This window comes from Sebastes umbrosus, chromosome 15 (genome assembly GCF_015220745.1).
Source record: "Sebastes umbrosus isolate fSebUmb1 chromosome 15, fSebUmb1.pri, whole genome shotgun sequence".
In the NCBI taxonomy this organism is placed as follows: domain Eukaryota; kingdom Metazoa; phylum Chordata; class Actinopteri; order Perciformes; family Sebastidae; genus Sebastes; species Sebastes umbrosus.
In genome coordinates this window covers 5917741-5934060 of record NC_051283.1, presented here as the reverse complement: position 1 = coordinate 5934060, position 16320 = coordinate 5917741, and the positions used below count along the sequence as shown (strand labels likewise).

General features: G+C 42.2%; 1 protein-coding gene across 1 annotated transcript in view; it reads left to right on the top strand.

Moving 5' to 3' along the window:
* The first annotated feature begins 1276 nt into the window (after window positions 1-1276).
* The window catches only part of foxo6b (forkhead box O6 b), a 52379-nt gene continuing 37335 nt past the window's right edge, over window positions 1277-16320 (top strand). Inside the window, exon 1 of the mRNA XM_037795972.1 lies at window positions 1277-2844. Within this exon, the coding sequence (XP_037651900.1) occupies window positions 2281-2844 (564 nt within the window). The 5' untranslated portion in view covers window positions 1277-2280. The remainder of the gene's footprint in view (window positions 2845-16320) is intronic.

Here is a 16320-nt window from a genome sequence, read left to right as displayed (position 1 = left end):
AGGTGAGGGGCTACCGCTCCGGGAGAAAGGATTAATTACTTATATACATAGATTTACTTAGATATGTGCAACTGTACGAGATGTCTTACTTATGGATTACATTAGAAAATACATAAATGTTGACCAAAGGTCATCATGAATGATAAATAATACAAATCAAGGCTGTATCCCATGAAGCTGTTGGCTAATCTAAATGACATACAAACACCAGGAGTAACCTTCACAAGGATTTACAAATGAAACCTATGGGTTTGTTGGATTTAAAAAAAAAAAAAAAACACTCAGACAGAATTTAAAACATTAAAAGTGAAGAGTTTCTTTGAAGAGACTTGTATTAATTGATTTGATACTGCCAATTAAAGTGTCAGTAGGCAGTATATTTTTGGCATCATTGGGCAAAAATTCCATAATAACCTTTCAGCATATTGTAATTCAAGTGTTCTGAGAGATAACTAGACTTCTGCTCCTCCTCATGGCTCTGTTTTCAGGCTTTAAAAAATCTAGCCCGTGACGGGAGACTTTGACCAATCACAGGTCATTTCATTGAGAGAGCGTTCCTATTGGCTGTGCTCCGGTCATGTGACCGGAACATGGCGTTCCTTCACCAGATTTTACAATGCGGCATCACAAACTTTTTCATTTTACAGCTAAACCGTGCACTACAAGATGATTCTGAAAACATCTGAGTAGAGAAATAGGCATTAACGTAACATAATATTGATTCATATTTGATCAGCGCTGCCTAGTTTGACCGTTTGGTTGGAGTTTGCGAGTGATTGACAGCCGGCTCTCATAGACGGCAGCTGGACAGCAGACCTCAGATCAGCTCTTACTGCTTGTTTTTCCTCCGGTATGTGATATCTTGCAGATGCCGTTAGGATCACTGGAGGACACAGAGGCACATGATTTTTTCAGGATACCTGTTTCATGTACTACTGTCACGATATAGTGACCGTTTTATAAAAATAACTTTTTTTAATCACATTTGCTCCAATCTCGCCTACGTCAGCTTTAAGTTATTAAATAACAAAATCAAAGCAGCGAAATAAAGTTACCATTTCTCTTTAATCATTAATAATTGAATTAAAACTCATGACGATTGCCACTTGTGAACAAAATATGATATAAACATGATGATAAACTTCAAATAATGTATGGTTGAATTTGTCTGCTGTTACATGACTGCCTTTAGAAATTGTATTGTTGGGAATATCACACACACACACACACACACACACACACACACACACGCACACACATTCTCCTCCTCCTCTGGAAACCTGTTCTGGAGGGAGTGACTTGATCCAGGCAGCGTCCAATTATATGGAAGCAGCACTTATTCCACTTTATTCCGGGCTACAGTTAAGTGGCTTGAAGCCTTCAGAGACAACACGGTGCTCGTAGTATAAAGCCAGAGCAGTAGGCAGAGAGAGAGAGAGAGAGACGGTACCCATGTGACATGTGAACGGAGAGAGAGAGCCAAAGACAAAGGTAGAGAAAAAAGATATACTACAGCAAAGTGAGGCGTCTGGCGGCGGCGCGCAGAGGAGACACACACACACACAGAGGAGGATGCTCCAAATCAAATCCATAAGGGCTTCTTGTGTTTTTTTTTTTTCTTCTTCTTCTTCCTCTTCCTCGCGTCTGGAAAAATTCACGGCTTCATATAAATGATTCATGAGAGCCTGTTTCTATTTCTAAGGGGAGTAATTGCGCTCTTTGCAGTAGAGTTTTCCAGCTGAAGCAGCGGTCGGTCACCAAAACCAAATCTGCAGAAAAAGACGCACGAGATATAAAGTCAGTTGATTTTTGTGGAGTTTGCGTTCCGTTTAACCTGCTGCTGGACCTCCTCATCTGTCAAAAGGATCAACTGTTGCTGCAGCCGGAGCGAGCACACACACAGAGACAGAGAGAGACAGAGAGAGAGAGTGCGTCTGGATAATTCATAATGGATGTTTGACCGTCACTCGGTCCTGCATGCAGCCGGTGTTGTGCAAATTAACATGGAAGAGAGACTGATACTGTTGTTGATGCCTCGGATACACCTTCATCTGTCCTGATGTGATGCACACATTGTTGCACTGAGGAGAATATGAGAATATCCCACACTGCTGCTGCCGGCTTATTCATACTGCTCCATCACCTCTCTGTGTGAAACATTTTATTCTTTCTATTAAGGGACATTTTTAACTCATTTAACAGGCTTCTTTCTTTTTTTTTTTTTATTATAGTGACCTTGCCTTGATTTTTTAACATCTATTCAAGCGGGAGATCATCATCATGCTGATGATGATGAAGAACAGCGGCGGCGGCATGATGGATGCGCATCAGGTTGATATCGATTCGGAATTTGCGCCTCACAGTCGCTCGCGGTCGTGCACCTGGCCGCTGCCGCCGTGTCCGGAGGATTTCCCCGGTGGCGGTGGTGGAGGTGGAGGAGGAGAAGAAGAAGAGGCGAGCCGAGGTCTGGCCGCCCTGGCGTCGGTCAAAGTGGAGCAGTACAACGTGCCGCCCGCGTGCCGCCGGGCCGCCGAGAGAAAAGGCGGCGCGCCGGCGGAGCTCGCGCACCCGGCAGCCCCGGTACCGGTCCCGGTTGCCGCTCCTCCTGCCGCCTGCATGTCCGGAGCTGCTGCCGCTGCGCTCGACGCGGCCGGCCAGCTGCGCAAAGCCAAGTCGTCCAGGAGGAACGCGTGGGGTAACCTGTCTTACGCAGACCTGATAACCCGGGCCATCGAGAGCACCCCGGAGAAGAGACTCACCCTGTCGCAGATCTACGACTGGATGGTTCGCTTTGTTCCTTATTTCAAGGATAAAGGCGACAGCAACAGTTCCGCCGGATGGAAGGTAAGGGCCACATGTAAATATGGGAAATGGACTTGCATTTATATAGCTCCTTTCTAGTCTTCTGACCTCTCAAACCTCTTTTACACTACATGTCAGCATTCACCCATTCACACACTGATGGCAGAGGCTGCTAAGGTGCCAACTTTGCCCATCAGGATCTAATCTAAATACTCATTCACACACACCTTCGGGAGCAATTTGGGGTTTAAGTGTCTTGCTCAAGGACACATCGACATGTGACATGGAGGAGCAGCCGGGGATCGAACCACCGACCTTCCGGTTGGTGGTAGACCTGCTCTACCCTCTGAGCCAACAGCCGCATTAAAAAGCATTTTCTGACACCACATGGTTGAAGGTTTTTTAGTGGAGAAGCGGCCACTATATTTAGCCTTTAGTCTGTCTGTGTCTCTGCAGCTATAACTCCTTTCCTGCATATCTCAAAGCCACATAATTGACCCCTGGTTGGTTCCAGCAATTTATGTCAGTGGCGTGTCCCCGTGTCACTCCACACTACAATGTGTGGAAAGGAAAGGGGCGGTGGAGAAGGGTTCACTGGGTTCATCGTATTTAAAGGATTGCAGTTTTGTGCATATAGGATAGGATAAAGCCACACGGAAACAAACTCCCCCTTCTCTTCTTCACGGTTCTCTTTTGGATAGGCACACTATTACGCGCTGTGACGCATCGCTAAAAGTGTCTCTGGCACCTACATTATTCGGGTCACACTGGGGACAAAGTGTGCCTCCGGTCCGATTTTACAGCTCCTTCAACTGGAGCGTCACCCCCACGCTGCCCGGTTGGGTGCTCGGGATAAACCGTTTGGAGGCTTTACCCCCCCCCCCTCCACCCCCACCGTGCTATCCAGTGCGCGCACGTTGAATTACGCACAGAGCTGTGCGAAAGCATGGCACAAGGCGTGGGGGGTTTAAAAGGACAATAACAAGAGATGATGACATGGGGTGTCACAGCAAACAGATGTAACTACAGATTATCCCTTAAATTCAAATTAATAGGAGGTTAATCTATTAGATTGGTTGCTGTAATCTACTTAAATTTACCACCCATTCTGTGTGTGCGGATTAATGGTCTTTTGTTTCCAAGCCCTGTACTGTCGCTTCCCCTCTATAATATCCTTTATGTTTGACAAAGTTTAGCTTCTAAAGGCCACTTTTCTGAATTTTCAGCCATTTCAAGATATCTAATTCTTTAAATTGCAGTTCAGTGAATTCTAAATAAATGTGTTCTTATATCTGGTGAATATGGACACCAAGCAACACCGTCTAAACTGGGAATTAACATACAAAAACACAAGTGAATAACATTTGAATTGGATCCTTTTGGGAAAGGAGATGAAAACAAAAAACAAAAACATATTTGAAAATCCAATGTGCTGTTTCTCCACTTGTATTTTATGGTGTTTTGGTGTCGTGGGAGTTTCATCAAAGGGCCACAGTGGTCAACACTGCAATTACTGGGAATTTCTAAAATGCTTGAAACACACTAAACTCTTGACAGAACTGGGGAGTAGCCTCAATAACTCCCTTCTTGTTAAATTTGACAGTAGGCGTTAACATTTACTGGCATCGTTCTATCCACGAGCTTGAAAACATCATTCAGCATCATGGCGACCTTAAAGATGGCTGGGAAACATGTTTAAAGGGTCACTCCAGCGATTTAGTAGTTACTTCCGTAATGTTGGGGAACTCACGATAGACAGGTTGAAGACAAATCGTCAAAATTAAAGCAGCTGAGGCCGAGATATCCTGACTTTTATTCCCTACTAGTATGCGTCAAGCGCCAAAAACCCGGTATCCTTCAAGTACCACAATGCAACTCAATAACACTGATCGATATTTTTCACCATTTCCTGACATTTTATAGACCAAATAACTAATCGATTAATTAAGGAAATAATCAACAGATTAATCGACAATGAATATATTGTTTCCATACATATTTTACTCAGTTAGGTTTAGGAAAAAACATCTTAAAATAAGTATGTAAACTAAGTGGTTTTCTAGCCTAAACCAAGTGAGCGTTTTTGTTGCCTAAACTGCAGCCATTACTGTAGTTTTGTTGCGTGACGTAAAAGTGACACGCAAAAAGAGGCGTACAAATTTAATGATGTTTGTTGCATGTTTTTTAGTGATGTTTGTCACGTGTTTTCCATACTTCTGTTAGAGTTTTTCCATAAGTATTTTACTTAGTTTACCTACTTATTTTAAGATGTTTTCCCTAAACCTAACTAAGTGTTTTTGTTGCCTAAACCTAACTGCAGCGATTACTGTAGCTTTGTTGCATGACATAAAAGTGACACGCGAAAAGAGGCGTACAAATTTAGTGACGTTTGTTGCGTGTTTTCCATACTTCTGTTACAGTTTTTCCATAAGTATTTTACTTAGTTTACCTACTTATTTAAAGATGTTTTCCCTAAACCTAACTAAGTGTTTTTGTTGCCTAAACCTAACTGCAGCGATTACTGTAGTTTTGTTGCATGACGTAAGAGTTACACGCGTAAAGAGGCGTACAAATTTAGTGACGTTTGTTGCGTGTTTCCATACTTCTGTTACAGTTTTTCCATAAATATTTTTACTAAGTTTACCTACTTATTTTAAGATGTTTTCCCTAAACCTGACTTAGTGTTTTTGTTGCCTAAACCTAACTGCAGCCATGATTGTAGTTTTGTTGCATGACGTAAAAGTGACACCCAAAAAGAGGCGTACAACTTAAGTGATGTTTATTGCATGTTTTCCATACGTCTGTTACAGTTTTTCCAAAAGTATTTTACTTAGTTTACCTACTTATTTTAAGATGTTTTCCCTAAACCTAACTAAGTGGTTTTGTTGCCTAAACCTAACTGCGACCATCACCGTAATTTTGGTGTAAAAATGCCATGTGAAAAGCCTAAAATGGCACGCGTACTGTCCTTGTAATGTGCTATTTAAACGCCTCCCCCATGAGATCAGGTTGAGTAAAGTGAGCGGCATGTATAAAATCAGCGGTGTGCCCCTTTAAGATTCTGTTAATGCTTTTTGAAGTTGCGGTTTTCACTTTCCCGTGTGTTTCGTTTCTCTGACACGGCCTGGCGATAGAGGGGAATACAGAGGAGGGAGAAGTCGCTGTGGGATTAACAGACATTTCACACCATCTGTGTGTTTGACATCGAGTTGATCCAAAATCCTCCATCTACTCCTCCTGTCATGTGACAGCATTTTATGATAAGTGACATTGTCTCCGTTCTATTTGTCCCTCTCACAACACACCAGGTTTCTTTCTCCTGCCCCGTCCATCTCATTTGGCTCCGTACCAGCCTCCAATTGAGCAGTACTAAGACGCAGATTAATCTCAATAAAATCACCATTTGATTTCGGTCTGAGCGGAGCGGCAACAACCCCTGTCCAATCTTTATGGTATGATGGTGGTGGTGGTGGTGGTGGTGGGCGGAGGGGGGTTTCAAATTGGATTTAAAGCTGAGCTTAATTCCCGGGGCCTTCGTTCGTGCTGCCCAAGGGACGCCCAGCTTGATACCTGCATCGCCGTTCCAGCTTTTGCGTGGACGTTTTTTGATTGGCTGGTCTGGCAAAGGAAGCTGATTGGTGGAGAGGCTCCAACAAGTCGAGGTGAAAAACAACTTGATTCAATCATAATAACACTCCTCAACAGCAAAGAGAGAGGAGAGACACATGCACGCACATGTTGGACTGTAACAGTTGGCAGCGGTTTTAATGAGATTTGGTGGTACGGAATCGCTCACACACACACACACTTTCATATAATACGTATAATGTCTCACACATTCCTGTGTGTGTTTCTGCTTGGATTGAACATTATTGATGGGGGTGGGTGGGTGAGGGGGGTGTATATACAGTATGGATGGATGGTTGGATGGGATGAGTGGGAGGGAAATAAGATTCAGTCTTGCTATTAAAAGCACTCTTTAAGAGCTGTTGTGTAATCCTGTCTGAGAGCTGCTGCTCAATTCAGCCGCTGGGCTCTTTGTCTTCATCTGGGCCAGCAGCTTCTCTTGCCTCTTAATACCACACACACACACACACACACACACACACACACACACACGCACACACACTGTTGAGATGTCACTCACTTGTTTAAGTGTCAAGCGTTAAGGCTACAGAGGTGGATTGGATTTCATTCATACGCTCACACACTTCCCGTGTCCGGTGGTAGTGTATGGATTAGTTTGATTGTGGTAACACACACACATAAACGTATTGTACATACACACACACACACACACACACACACACACAGTGTTGCCTAAGCATCTGACAGCAGGGTTATACCATGATGACTATGTATGGATTTCCCTTACCGTGGAGCAGTAATTGCGGTCAAGTGTTTTGGGCCATGTTTGTTATTGTATCTGAGGTGGGAGGCTGTGTTCGGTCATATGAAGTGAGTTCAGTTCCGTAGGTGGTCACGGTGGTGCCGGTGGTGGTGATGGTGGTGATGCGGGGGTTTTGCGCTCACACACACGCATTGTTATGTTCATTTCACAAGTGTCTCTGCGTGGGAATGGATGTGCTGAGCTGTGGCCTGTCTGCAGGCTGTACTGTACACAGACTCAGCAGCAGGTAGGAGCTCTCTGACTCTACCTGGAGGCTTCACGGAGCAGCAGCAGCATGTTACAGTAGAAGGAAAGGAACGTCGTGGGTGTGTGAGTGTTGTAATCAGACTGTGATATAATGAGCACACGGCAGCAATACACACGAGGATCAATTATAATACTTACCCCGAAAAGACTTAATTTCTGTCTGTTTATTGTCTTTAAAGAGCAACTTAACACCCGGTTTTATCTTGAACACCTCCTTCACTATTACAATGTGTAACCAAGGAACTGTTCATGTAATTTGCTAACTCAAAAAAGTGGATTTAGTGACTCTTCAACTTTCAAGAATTTGGTCCATTTTACAGTGTTTTTCACAAAGTGAGAGTTTCTTTGTTTTGGTCCGACACCTGAGAGGCGACTGCAAACATGTATTACTCCCAGACTACATCCACACTAAAACATTTTCAAATGCATAACTCTTGCTACGTTTATGCCTCGCGTCTGCACTACTTCGCCACTTTAGAACCCCTAAAACGGAAACGTTTGAAAACGCGGCTGACCCAGTCTTAGTCTGGACAGACAGAAATGGCGACGGTCTTGTCTAGAAGGTAACCTCCAAGTTGCGGAAACGTGCGAAAACTCTTGCGAGACTCGCTGCCCCGATGACTAGGGATGTCACGGTGAGGAAATTTTTCCACCAGTTAATAAACAACGGACATTTTACAAGAAAAGATAATGCTCAATATCTGTTGAACGCTTACTTTGATCTTTAACGTCGGAGGGTTGTGTGTCTGGCCTCTCCGGTCGAGCTTTCGCTGCGGGGCCGCAGGTTTCCACCTGGCGCTGACCGCTCCGTCCTCCGCACGGCGATTGCCTCATTAACGTTGCGATTCCCTTATACTGGGTTTAAATCAGAAATACCTAACACCGTGTAACACCGGTAACACCGACTGTCGTGGCAAGCCTACCAATGACCTATCCTAACCTTAACCATTCAAGGTCAATGCCTAACCATAACCATCTTGCGAGAGTTTTGCAAATTGTGGGGTACCATCTAGACACAGTATCTAAATTTGTATTAGGGAAGTGAATTTTTTTCTATGTCTATAGATATCTAGGCTATGTAATTGCTCATGAATGCACCAAGCGTTTGGATAATTTTGAAGCTCCGTGTCCACACAGACTTCTGTCAAAATGATACATATATTCCCTCAACACCTGTAGAGCTCTGACTGCTACCTGACGTGAACCCTATGGCTCCTGACAGACTATTCGTCGGGTTTGGGGTTGTTTTGCAGGTTTATTTCAAATGTAATTTATTAAGAAGATTCTCTCATTCTGTCTCTGACTGTGGCAATCGTCTGCATCCATGCGTGTCAAGTGTTGCAAGTAGATTCGAAAATGTCCAGCTGGGACGACAGATAACGAAATCACTTCCTCCTTCACACATTCACTTCTCCCTATATAACAAACGCTCACTAGTTAAAACTCTATAGTGAGCAGCAAATTGCGATTTTTGACACCTACGAATGGTCATCATCTCGCATCATCACCGACAGCTGTAGAGTCGCATGACTCTAATTTTGACATCTATAAATGTGTCTCATTGCATTATGGGATTGTAAGCACAAAGTAACACATAAACCTCTTCTACAGGATGCAATATAGAGAATGCATTTCACATGTTGACACTCAAAATGGTTGAGCTTGGTTGGAAAAAGGTGATGTCACATAATATCTAAAGATAGATTTTTTTCAAAACTTTGACTTTAGTCGTGGATATTTAATGTCATCTAGAAAACCGAGCTCTCAGGGGCTTTAAAGCCTCCGAACGCCCACGCAGGTGTTTTCAGTTAATCTGGATGATTCGACCTCTTCTCAGGACTGTGTGGGCGTGTTTAGACTCACTGTGTGACGTCTTCCTGAATCTTCTGTTAGCTCTGTTGAACCTGTTAGGGCGGGACAAATTACGCCTTTGTCATTCTGATTGGTAGATGAAGATTTTTTGTGACCTAATCATTTCCCATCAAAGCATCAGAGCAGAGGTCTTATCAGCCAGAATAAGTGGTAAACCTTCTATAACACACCATTAAAAGTTTTAAGATGATCCTCTATTGGCAATGTACTAAAACTTAAAGGTCCCATATTGGAAAAAGTGAGATTGTCATGCCTATTATAGTATAAAGCAGGTTTAAATGCTATATAAATACTGTGAAATTATTGAAACGTTCAATATACGGAGAAATATGCACAGCCCATATTCAGAAATTGTGCGTTTGAAACAAGCCGTTAGGATTTCTGTCCATTTGTGATGTCACAAATATACAACATTTAGACCATTACACGGTTTTAAACGTAAACATTCTCAATGTGTCCCAGTTTATTTCCTGTTGCAGTGGATGTAAATAACATCAGCTGACAGGAGATAAACATGGACCCAAACTGTTTTCTAGCAATGCAATTCCATTGCAATTCTGTTGAAATGAGCTAAAACGGAGCATTTCAAACAGAGGCATATTCAGGCAGACAGTATGAGGAAAATAAATGTTTTTTTTTAACATTACAACATGTAAATATGTTCTAGTAGAAACACAAAATATAGTATGAACCTGAAAATGAGCATGATATGGGACCTTTAACAGGTGAAAGCTGGTTGCAGTATCTTAGCTTATTTTGAAATTCCTGAAAAGAAGACAAAATAAATCCTCTAAAAATATTTATTGGGTGTGAAAAGCTATTTTATACGTTAAATAGGCACCTGCGACCCCTAGTGGTGGCTGCAACACCTGCATCTTTCACTCAGGCAATAACCTTAAACTTTAAAAATAAAAAAAAAAACATAAACTGTTTTCAAATTATGGGTAGAATGTGTTACCTCGGGCCGTGTCGACGCTATTTTCACTGTTACCGTGGTATGGTTTGTAACAGGCTGTTAAAGGAGCTTCAAATGTACACCATGCATTGTCCTGCAATCAGTTTGTGTGCATAAAACATGGCAATAAAGTTTGCTATTTGTTAGTACTGCTCTGTGCTTCGTGTGTGGCTTGTAGCGGTTAGTCTAGTGGTCGGGTGTTGTCGCTGACCGACATTGCTTTAGAGCCACTTTGCTGAATTGCTGTATATTGTTTCCACCCAAGTTTCAGATTTAATTATAGAAAATGTACTACATAACATCTGTCAGTTGTTTATAATACAAAATATTACGCACATGCATGCAAATATCCAGGGTGGCCCCACCTGCTGAAAATACGCTCCATATGCTGCATCTGTAAATAGGATATACTGTATATGCAAGGAGATACTGTTTTAATTTCTATTTTTAAAGATTTATGTCAGCCCTAAAAATAGTTAGACTGACTTTAGGTTGGTTTACTTTTCTTCTTCATCTCTGATTACTGAGAGCAAAAGTGGATCTTTACCTCTAATACGCGTCTAATCTGCCTGTAATGCATCACAATGCACTTCACGTAAAGTATTACCGCCCACGCTGATGGCAATCACCTTGTTCTGAGGGAGATTCCACTTGCGGGAGATGGAGAAGCAGAAAAAGGGTGCACAGCGCCCGAGAGAAAAAAAAGAAAAAAGAGGAGGCTAGGAGACATTTTGAAGAACAAGGTATTATTTGTCCTGCCAATAAAACCTTTTTTGAATTGGATTCAGAATTGAGTGGGAGATGGAGAGAGGCGGGAAGAGAAAAGATAGAGCGAGTGCGAGAGTGGTGGCGGTGGCCCCTGCTGCTGAGCACATTGATAGCAGCCTTAATGCCTGTGATGCTCCAGCGCCAGCCGAGACAGAGGGGAATTGGTTGGAGATGGTGGAACAGGCTTAGAGGGTTCCCTGTGCCAGCCGGCCTGGCGCTGGCTCAACAGAGAGCCCTCTGCACCGCTACACAGTTATTGTTATTATCACAAAGACGCAGCAGAAGGAGAGGCAGCTCTCGAGTTGGCGGGCTTGGCGCTGGGTTAACCGGGGGCGGGGAATGGGAAGAGGAATTTGGAAGGCGAAGGGGAGTTGGTTTGTTGAATCTGAGACTATGACAAAACTCATCTGATCAGTCGTGTGAATGGAGAGAAAACAGTTGGGAAGAATCGTTGAGGGCTTGAATGGAAAGGAGGCCAACGCCGAGACGGACAGATTTTGATCCGAGAGGATCAGTCGCCTCGTCAGTCGATGCCGAGCTACAAAGAAGCGTTTTGAATAGAACGCGGGCAGATATCACTTCAATCTGGAGAAGGGCTGGGATGTAAACAAGGGATGCACCGGCAGTGGAGGCGGGGTGTTCGCTGCTTATATGAGTCATGGCGGTTGGAATAGAACACAATATTCTCGCCCTCAGCCCTCACACTTCAATCAGCTGGAATAAAATTGTTGAGAAACACTCTGCAGACGGAAATTCCAGAGAGGAAACCGAGTCCAGACACACACAACAGTCGAGTCAGGAAGGCGGATCTTGGGATTCGTGCCTGGTGGCATGTCGTAAAATGTCGGCCCCAGCACACATTCTCTCCGTGTTGTGGACCAGACATCAGGGCTTCACAATGTTCTGGTGTCTGGCTCGGACGATGAGCAGAGCGGTAGTCAAGAAAACATTCAGTCCTCGCTGTCAGACTGTGACTCAGGATCAGCACGTAGTGTTGTCACACTGCTGCTAACCGAACTCCACCTAAATTAAGAATTCCAATGTGTTATTTCCATGGCCGAGGAAAGTTCAGTCAATATTTGTGAACATTAGCTACTCTCTCTCTGTCAAAGCCAGAAATCAGAGAAGTAAGTCCAAAACTTGTGATGTCATAGGGTAAAGAGTCTGGAGCCGCTCCATAGGCAATGAATGGGAGATTGATTTTGTGTTTTCTTTATTATACCCAAATGAGCTTTATTCTATTGTAGTGTTGTCAGTTGTGAAAGAGAAAATCAACCAATCAATCAAATTTTATAGCACCTTTCATACAGGTTAGTGCAGTTCACAAATGACTGGCAGGCCGGAAGTAAGACAGAACAAGAGTGGGCCGGGAAAACCACAGAAAGACAAAAGAATTCAACAATTTAACGATTTTACACTTGACAAATGAGACAATAAAATGATAAAAATGCAATAAAATAGAATTAAAAACTATATTAATAGTTACAGTAGTAAATCAGTGTGAAGTAAAAACTAGATTAATAAAGTAACAATAAAAAATTATACAATTATACAAATTAAATATAACAAAATAAGTGATTGATAAAACAACAATAAAATGGAATATAATTATACAAATAAAATGCAATTAAATAAGTGATTAATAAAACAACAATAAAATAGAATAAAATTATGCTAATTAAATACAATGAAATAAGTGATTAATTAAATAACAATAAAATAAAATTAAACAAATTAAATACAATAAAATTAATTATTAACAAGACAACAATAAAATAGAATAAAACTATACTAATTTAATACAATAATAAGTAATTCATAAAATAACAATAAAATACAAAAAAATGAGTTATGCAGTAGCTCCTTGAGTAATATTTAACTTTGTAGATTTTCTTAAAGTGTCATATCAAATGTTTTTTTACATGTTATGCATTGTTGCTCTCAGAGAGATCCCAGGAAATGAATGGAAATCAATGACTGCCTGGAAAAAAATACATCGAAACCATTTGAAACTGGCTGGAAGAAATGTTGAGGATTCATGATTTAATGTTGCACGTTGGTACAGCGATAGTATGAAGGCTGTGAGAGGGTTGTTGTGAGTCATTCTTCATCTTTCTGCTATAATTAACTTCACAAACTGCGACAAACAAAAAACGTTTGATTTCACATTTCGAGATAACCTTGAAAGTTATGCATCACTCAGGGAGTTACTTTTGAAATCCGTACAATCCATCAATTCACAGGCCGCACGCACCGAACTGATTACGATCCCGCTGGAATCACAGAAATAATGTAATCATGCATCTGAAATTGCACTAAATTTTAATGTGATTAATGACACGGTTGCTTCATAAAGTATTCAACCCCCTTAACTTTCTGCACAATGTACTCATTATACTATGCACCAATTTTAATAAATCATCATGCACTCACAGTGTGTGTTTATAATGGGCTTTTGATGCCTTATAATGCCTTATGAGCACCACTTCAAGTAAAGTGTTGCCCTTATTTTTACGGCAAATGGGATTAGTTTTTGAGTTCCTGCACACGCTGAAATGGGTTTGATAGAGGTTTGTATGGATCTGAAGATTCTCTGTGTGTGTGTGTGTGTGTGCATCTGCTCTTGTTGTTGTATAGCTAGGCCTGATGGGAGTCCAGGTCCGGGGGGTACAGCTCTAGTTAATAATTCAGATGAGGCTCATTATCAAGGCAGCGCAGATCTCTCTCTGATTCCACCTTAATTGCAGGCAGGATGTGCCTCTCAGACACTCTCAAAGTCACTCCCCCTCCTGTCTGCAGCTGCAAATGACTACCACACACACACAAACACACGCACACACACACACACACACACACAGATCTCTAGACCTCACCTCTCTGCAGCAGCAGGTCCCCCTCTCTGAGATCAGGTCGGTGTCTTTGCGTGAGCAGGTGAATGGACATTTGGAGATGAGTGGATAAATCCCACTCAGAGCTCACGACTATCTACTCCGAGGCCAGGCACGTGCTCCTATTATGAGTCACTTACATTTTTAATCAGATCTTCACGAGGGCTTTCTCCTTTCGGAGGGCTCAGCAAACTAAGATTGATGGGAGGTAATCAGTCGGAGGACAGACGCTCTGTGATTAATGCTGCCGGAGAGCGAACCTCTCAGCGCCACGCTGGACGACCCGGATCGCGGCTTTTCAACCCCAAATTTTTTGTAGAGTTGAAGCGAGGAGGGCATGTAAAAACAAGAGGGCTGCCGCTGCTTGACAAGTAGTATCAGCCTTAAATAATGGCCTGGTGTTTCATTGTGAAGTTATTATTCAGAGATCTCTCCCCAACCCATGTCTCCCACAACATTACGTTGCCATACAACTAAACTGCAATTACATTTTGAGGGAAACGTGTTTTCTCCTGGATTACGGTCGCAGTTTTAAACACATGACTAACGTGAATTGAGACAAAAGAATACAAAAACGCAACAAAACTGCTTGGTTAGATTTAGTAAAAAAACATCAAAACAACATAAAATATGTATGCTCATTATGTTATTTAAGTTACGGACGTTGACAGCGTTGACTTTTGGTTTCACACGGGACACAAACAGCCGTCTCCTGGGTAAAAGTCCTGTGTTTGTTTGACCCATCCATCCACCCCGATCTCCTCTGTATGCGGACTTCCGTGGACTATCATTAGAAACGTATTTGTGATATGTAACAAAAAACGTAATCCGGGAGAAAATACGTTTACCTCGAAACGTGACTGACAATGCAGTTGCGTTGTTTGCGAATTTTTAGGGGACCACATGTGATTGTACCAGACAATCAAGATTAAATTCTGTCACGCAGAACAAACGTACAATGCCTCCCAATGTCTAAAGATTTGTTGGTCATGCTGAAATGGGATTTGCGTGAATAACAAATGTGTCATGTATCTATCCTGCTGCTGAACATATAGCCATTTTGGTGGAGATTGGGGTCGATGGATGGGTAGAAAAACACAGGACTTGCACCCAGTAGACCGCAGTTCGCATCCCTTTGTGTTCACAAGCGTTAAGTTTTACTTTCACTTTTGAGACCAAACCCAATGTTTTCCCCTAAACTTAACTAAGCGGTTTTGTTGCCTACACCTAAAGAAGTCGTACGTTTGTTGCCTAAAACTAAAGAAGCTGTGTTCAAAACTTAGTGTTCATGAAGTTTCACATGTTGGAAAGTGTTGGTTTTAACTTTCGCTTTCACTTTTACAAAGTAGTAGGCCCCTACTGACCCACATCTATGATGGGTATAGCAAGCGATAACACACATTTGATGATCTGATAACAGTTGAATAGGGTGCACATAAGTAAGCCTTTTTGGGGGCGTCGATGTCAATATTCAAATCTCAAGAGCAGTTGGCATTCATCAGGCTGAGTCATTGAGAGACTTTAGTGAATCTGACTTGGAACACACGAACGAGCAAACCTCACAATAAAAAGTAAGAGTGGTTTAGGATAATAATGTAAAGGCATTCTCGCATGAGGCCCAATGATTGAGTCAATTCATAAAAGCCAAAAAGTCTGAACAAAGTAGCATGTGAGATATGAAATGGATGGAAAAAACATTTTTCAGAGCCAATATGGGTGTTTTTTTAGTTTCTTTTTAGATGATATTTAGTGGATACTAGCATGCCACACCACAAGGGGGCAGTTAACATGTTGGTGATGGGTCACGCCACGCAATCAAGTAATAAGTAGACACAGGTGTGTATAGTCTCAGTGTGTTTGGCGATGTAAGGTTTCCTACAGTCTGCAATCTACAACTATAGCAAGACGGAAGACGCACGCCACCAAGGATTAAATAAAGGTATGCGCATCAAGAACACATTTTAGCGTTCCACTCACCACCGTGGGCTATCGTATTGGACCGATTGTCACAATAGTTAGAGTTATTAAAATAGATGTGTACAGCGAAAGACGCTGAAACGGTTAAATGTTTAGAGGGAAATTAATAGTTGCTGTAAGTAAAGAACAACAGGGCATTCACTCCATCATTTTACAGTACTATCAATCACCCTTAATGCGTATTGTTCTCACTGTAGTTGTTCTTGTTAAGGTGATGTTCAGCATCAATCAAGTCACATTCATTTGCTGGCAATTTAATCCATTTTCATTAAAGACTGAGTCTGTGATTGCACTTTGATCAGAGTTGATAAAAGCCGGCTGAAAATTAAAGCCATCTGTGCCTTGAGAGCCTGGATCGTTGGCGGTGTTTTAACCAGAGTTATTCGCTCATTGTCTTTGTT